General features: G+C 32.7%; 1 protein-coding gene across 1 annotated transcript; it reads left to right on the forward strand.

Annotated features, from left to right (window-relative positions):
* Positions 1–5,176: 5,176 nt before the first annotated feature.
* LOC126888684 (uncharacterized) lies at positions 5,177–6,308 on the forward strand. The gene is made up of 2 exons (XM_050657050.1): positions 5,177–6,236; positions 6,292–6,308. The coding sequence occupies exons 1-2, from the start codon at positions 5,177–5,179 to the stop codon at positions 6,306–6,308; spliced, it is 1,077 nt and encodes a 358-aa protein (XP_050513007.1).
* The last annotated feature ends 281 nt before the right edge of the window (positions 6,309–6,589 follow it).

Below are 6,589 nucleotides of genomic sequence, written 5' to 3' on the forward strand. Positions count from 1 at the left end.
AGGTATACAATTGTATGTAGTAAATAAAATTAGTTTTTGTGAGCAATATTGTGAGCAACATATAATTTTTCTTCTTCAATGAAAGTAGGTATGAAATATACGTCAATTTGACAATTTCAGTTGACAATATGAATTATTTAAGAAAGTTAAAAGATTTCTCCGCTATTCGCGCACGATAGTTTCTCGTGTCCCCTCCAAGTACTTGCACACTGCGAATAGACGTTGTGTTACATTACATTAATGGAAATTAGACGTCTATACACGTTCTGTCCGTCAACGTGTTTATATCATTTGTCAGTCTCGCTCGAAAATGGGAATATTCAGAATTTTTCCTACGATTTACATTTAAATATAAACATTTAATCTGTTAAGAAATCAGAAAACTTTTAAAACTGCATATTATAGAATATTTTAAAATAAATTTGTTGCTCCAAGAACAACAAAATGATGTAAAATTTCTAACTGTTTATATAACTTTTATTATTATAACTTTTCTAAAAAACAACCTACTCTGTTATGATTGCTCACACAGGGGGAAAAGTGCTTAACAGACCCTCAAAATATTAACTTGGTCCATCAATTAGTTTAAAAATTATTAAATTTGATTATTCCAAAGTTTATTTTTTCTAAAAACTTATTTGTGTTTTATTATTTATTTTATAAAAGTTATTTTGTAATAAAACATAATACATTTAGTATGATACAATTGATCCAAAAAATGGCACAACTCAGACATCCAAAATGAAAGTTATCCTCCAACACCAAATTGTTCTATATGGTCCACATAATGTTCATAAAAAAGTCATACCATTTTGAGCATCGGGTTTGGTGGGGAGAGAGGGGAGAAATCGGTAAATTCGTAGTTTTTTACGTTTTTTGTCAATATTTCTAAAACTTTGCAGTTGAGCATGAAAAAACTTTTATACAAAAATATTCTACAATAAATTTGAAATAAAAAAGTCCTGTGCATAATCCTTCTAAAATGAATGGTTCCAAAGTTACGGTAGTATAGTATAGTATAATAATTGCTAGTTAGGTAGTATAGTAGAATTGGTCCAAAAAAAGGCCTAACCGAGACATCCAAAGTAAAAGATTTCCTCCAACACCAAATTGTTCTATATGGTCCACATATTGGTCAGTAAAAAGTTACACCATTTTGAGCATCCGATTTGGGGGGATATGGGAGAGAAGTCGGTAAATTATTAGTTTTTTTACGTTTTTCGTCAATATGTCTAAAGCTATGCTTTAGCGTAAACAGTGTTCTATACAAAAATATTCTACATAAAATTTAAAACAAAAAAGGTCCTACATATAATTGTTATAAAATCAACGGTTGCAGAGTTACGTAGGGTAAAGGGTAAAAAGTGGATAAAGTGGTTTCGATACTTTTTATATTTTTTGGCAATTTATAATAATATTACTGATAAAATTTATAATATTTCGGGTATTTAAAATTATTTTGTTGGAAATTACTGTTGAAAAGATATTCATGCGACATTGTCCATAAAAAGTTCAGACTGGGTTTCTCCATACCACAGGTTTATATGGCCTAAGCCTGTGGAAGCCTCTTTCCCCTTAAAAAGTAGCGCCCCTTGAGAAGGTGGTGAGATTGACGTTTCTTCGAGGGATTATCACTAACATACCATCGGCCACTGAAATAGCAAATGTTATTTACAAAACACAATCCTGTTAAAGAAAATTCCTTTCATGAGTAATAATATTATAAATTGCCCAAAAAATATATCGTAAACCTCCACTTTTCACCCTCCGTAACTCTGGAACCGTTGATTTTATAACAATTATGTATAAATCCTTTTTTCTGTTCAATTTTATGTAGAACATTTTTGTATAGATCATTGTTTACGCTAAAGCAAGGTTTTAGAAATATTGTCGAAAAACCTAAAAAACTACTAATTTACCGACTTCTCCTTCATCTCCCCCCGCCCCCACACCCCCAAACCGGAGGCTCAAAATGGTGTAACTTTTTACTGAACAATATGTGGACCATATAGAACAATTTGGTGTTATAAGAAAACTTTTACTTTGGATGTCTGGGTTAGGCCTTTCTTTGGACCAATTATACTGTTTTGGCCTCATTAAATTTATTTCATTCGAAGTACCTGGCCTATTTTCTTGCCCAGATATTGTACTAAATTTTTTGTTTTCTCTTTAATTACCTTTCGTTAGTACTAACTAGTCGTGGTCGTCAGTAAGTAAGAACAAATTGAATTGTTAAGTCGTTTCCTGTAGTTATCAAGTGTCGCCAAAAAACGCCGGTTTCAGTTATAGTAAAAAATAAATTAACCCTTTCTCCCTCCTTCCTTCACCTTACTAATAACTGAAGACTTCTCGACCTACCAGTTAAAATAAGGTAAGAATTTTTTTTGTTATTATTTCCATACAGTCCGCTTTAAATTCGATTGCGTAATAGACCAGCATAGCCCAATCGCCACCCCATAAGTTTGGCCTTCTAGCCGGATCGTCTTGAATCAATTTCGTTGTTGCTTTGCCGGTTCAAGATCTGATCTATCGTATTTTTCGCATTGGATAAATTTATTTAAAATTATAATTGTAATCGGTATAGTATATTTGTCGTGTTAAAATCTAATTAAATCGTAGTGTACCCTTTTTTTGTCGTGTATCGAAAAACCTTGTTCTTCGGTCGACTATAGTTGGAACATTGAATTCGTGTTTTTGCTTCTGAACCCATCGCTTAGTGAAATCGATTTTGATTAAGTAAATATATTTGATTTGGATATTTTGCAAACCTAAAAATAATTTGTTTGGATTTAGTTTAATAAAATTTTAGTAATTGTTGAAAAAATATATACACCTAACTACTATTCTTGACATATTTTGGGTTTTGTTCCATTTTATTTCTTCATCATTGATAATTTTTTGAAAGAATTTCAATATTTATTATTAAACATGCCTAAAAGTCAAAACGAACTAAAATTGGAGCGATTATGCTCTAAACGTGAAACTATCTTTCGTAGGGCTCAATTATGTTACGATGCCGGGTCGGCCTTAGAAAAAGATCCAGAAAATGCCTCAAAAATGCGTAACTTTGCAGTTAGATATAGTACTTTCGAAAAAACTCTATCAGAATATGAGGAAATTGTTCAAGATATCGTTATATTAAAACAAGAGATGGAGCCAGATGCTGGCGTTGGACCTCTATATGGATCGAATTGTTAATTTTCGCGGTTTGCAATCTAATAATCCATCATATTTGGAAATATTTTTGGAAAAGTTTGATACTAATGTTTCTGCACTAAAACGATTAAATCTCGATAATTTAGATGATCATATTTTAACTTATTTAGCTATGTTAAAATTACCACAAGATACCATAGATTCATTTGATTTAATAAGAAATAATAATGATTTACCCGCTTATGATGATTTATTGAAATTTTTACGCCAACGTAGTAAATCTCTTATTAAAAATGATAGATCAAGGAATTCCAAAAATAATTTTTCGTTTCAAAAACCGAACAAATCGTTTCATTTGCAAGAACAGAATACGTATTCCTCCATAGATTGTGTTGTTTGTAAAAAAGGCCCACATTTAATTAAAGACTGTAAGCACTTTTTAGGGCTACCATTTGAATCCAGATTTAAATTAGTGAAGGAAAATAATTTATGTTTAAATTGTTTTTCTTCAAAGCATCGAGTATCCAATTGTCCGTCAAAATTTTCTTGTGTTGTGTGCAAAGCTAGGCACCATTCCAAGTTGCATAAGCCAAATACTACTCGGCCTAATGAGAATGTTCCATTTCCCTCCACTAGTACTGAGCCTACCTCTGGTTCTTCTGATAATCCTTCTAGTTTACATGTCCGCCATTCTAAAAATATCCCAAATGAATCAGAATCGAGTTCTGTTAGTCTGTTTGGGACAATAATGGTTAAAGTTGTTGATAAATGGGGTAGTGCTCACAAGGTTAGATTTTTGTTAGATAGTGGTTCTTCTGCTAATTTTCTTACTTTTGATTGTTCCCGAAAATTAGGCCTAAGTTATTCGAAATTAAATTTGACAGTTTCTGGTATAGGAGGATCAACCACCCCGATAGTAGGTAAAACCAACATTGTTATCTTTTCCCATTTTGATAAAAAAATACAATATCCTATAGAAGTGTTGCTTATAGACACAATCTCTAATAAGTTGCCAGATCAACCAGTTGACAAAGACTGTATTAACAGTATAGAACACTTGAAATTAGCTGACCCGAATTTCTTTTTTCCTGGCAAGATAGATGGTATTTTAGGCTTATCTGTCTTTTCAAATATCATTGGTTGTAATAGAGTGTCATGCGAAGATTCTCTATCAGCTATTGAGACTAGTTTAGGTTATGTAGTCATGGGCTCAGCTGCACCAAATTTTGAAAAAATCCACACATATTTGTCTTTCGTCTGTAACCCTTTGTTGAATTTAGATTCCTTGGTCGAAAGAATGTATGAATTAGAGGATTTGCCCACTGTTACTAATAGTTCATCAGAAGATGAAATTTGTGAAAATTTATTTTTAGAAAATGTATGTAGAGATGCAGATGGTAGATACACAGTTTCATTGCCGTTCCAAAATGATCCTAATGTACTGGGTGATTCTTTTGTTCTTGCTAAAAATAGATTGTTGTCCTTAGAAAATCGCCTAGCACCAAACCCAGAACTTAGAAAACTTTACTGTGATATCTTTCAAGACTATTTAGACCAAAAGCACATGAGTTTAGTTCCCATTCAAACCATTGATTCGTTGTCGTATTATATTCCCCATCATTGTGTTTTTAAATCAGATAGCCCTTCCACTCCTTGTAGAATAGTCTTTGATGCCTCTATGAAAACTAGTAAAGGACCGTCATTAAATGAAATTCTTTATAAAGGTCCAAAATTACAAAATAATCCTACCACAATATTGTTGAATTTTCGTCTTTTTCCAATCGCAATTGTCGCTGATTTGAAACAAATGTATAGGCAGGTTAAAGTGGTTGAATCTCATTGTTCGTTTCAAAGAGTTTTGTGGAGATTTGATACCAATGATCCTATTTCTATTTTCCAATTAAATACTTTAACTTTTGGAGTAAAAGCCTCACCATATCTTAGTCTCAGGGTAATAAAACAATTATGTAATGACGAATCTAAAAGTTTTCCTGATGCTATCATCCCAATTTTAAGAGATATGTATGTAGACGATTTTATTAGCAGTTTTCCAAATGTTTCTGAAGCTATAGTTACACACACTCAGTTAGTGAATTTGTTTCAAAAAGGTGGTTTTAAATTAACCAAATGGATGTCGAACTCGAACGATCTACTATCGACAATCCCCGAACCCCTTCAATTGGTCAAAACCAAACAATTTGATAAGTCAGTCTCCAAAGTGTTAGGATTGCAATGGGAAGAAAAATGTGACAATTTTAGTTTTGGGTTAGAAATACCCTCATCGACCCGTTGTACAAAAAGAAACATGCTCTCACTTGTTGCTCGTATGTTTGATCCCTTGGGATTCCTATCTCCTATAACCCTCTTGCTTAAAATTTGGATAAAGAAACTTTGGACTCTAAAGGTAGATTGGGATAGTACCGTACCAAAAGAAATCGAAATAGCATGGGAAAAGTTTCAAAATGAATTTCATGTCCTATACAAAATACAAATTCCACGCCATATAGCAGTTACACCTAATTCGTCGTTGTCTTTTGTAGGATTTTCAGACGCAAGTGCTGCTGGATACGCAGCCATTGTTTATTCCAGGGTTGTTAATTGTACAGGTCAAGTTAAAGTTACTTTACTGTACTCTCAATCTAAAGTATCTCCAATGTCTAAAATAACTCTTCCTCGATTAGAGCTTTGTGGAGCGCTTCTTCTCTCAAAGCTTCTTTCACATGCTATTGAAACTTATTCTCCTAGACATAATATTGATAAAATTTTTGCCTTAAGTGATTCCATCATTGTATTAAATTGGATAAAGTCCTCAGAGAAAAATCTCAAAATATTTGTTCAAAATAGAGTTGTTACAATTCATAAGATGGTTCCGTCAGAGTATTGGTTTTTTGTTCCTGGAAAGGAAAATGTTGTTGATTGCGCCTCTCGAGGTTTGTTTCCTTCTTCGTTAGTCAACCATTCCACATGGTTTACTGGTCCAAATTGGTTACTGTTGGAGCCAGAATATTGGCCTATTCAGTCTGTCAACGGACAGGAAATTATGATTTGTGATTCTGAATATAGATCACAAACCTTCTTTGGTAATGTCACTCGTGTAATTTCTCCGCTGTATACTCTTATTGAATATTTTTCCAGTTGGTCGAAACTTTTAAATTCCACAGTATACGTATTGAGATTTCTTAGAAAATTGTCTTTAAATAAACGGATATCTCTATTTGATTTAAAAATTGCAGAAATTGAATTAATTCGAGCTGTCCAGCAAAAGCATTTTTCTGAAGAATATAAAGCCCTTTCTCAAAATCTCGTTGTAAAATCTTCCATACGTCGTTTGAATCCATTTATTGAAAATGGAATAATTAGAGTAGGTGGACGTTTGTCCAACTCCCAATGTAGTTTTGAACAAAAACATCCGATTTTGTTGCCCAAAGCCGAT

The sequence above is a fragment of the Diabrotica virgifera genome, chromosome 7, assembly GCF_917563875.1.
Source record: "Diabrotica virgifera virgifera chromosome 7, PGI_DIABVI_V3a".
In the NCBI taxonomy this organism is placed as follows: domain Eukaryota; kingdom Metazoa; phylum Arthropoda; class Insecta; order Coleoptera; family Chrysomelidae; genus Diabrotica; species Diabrotica virgifera.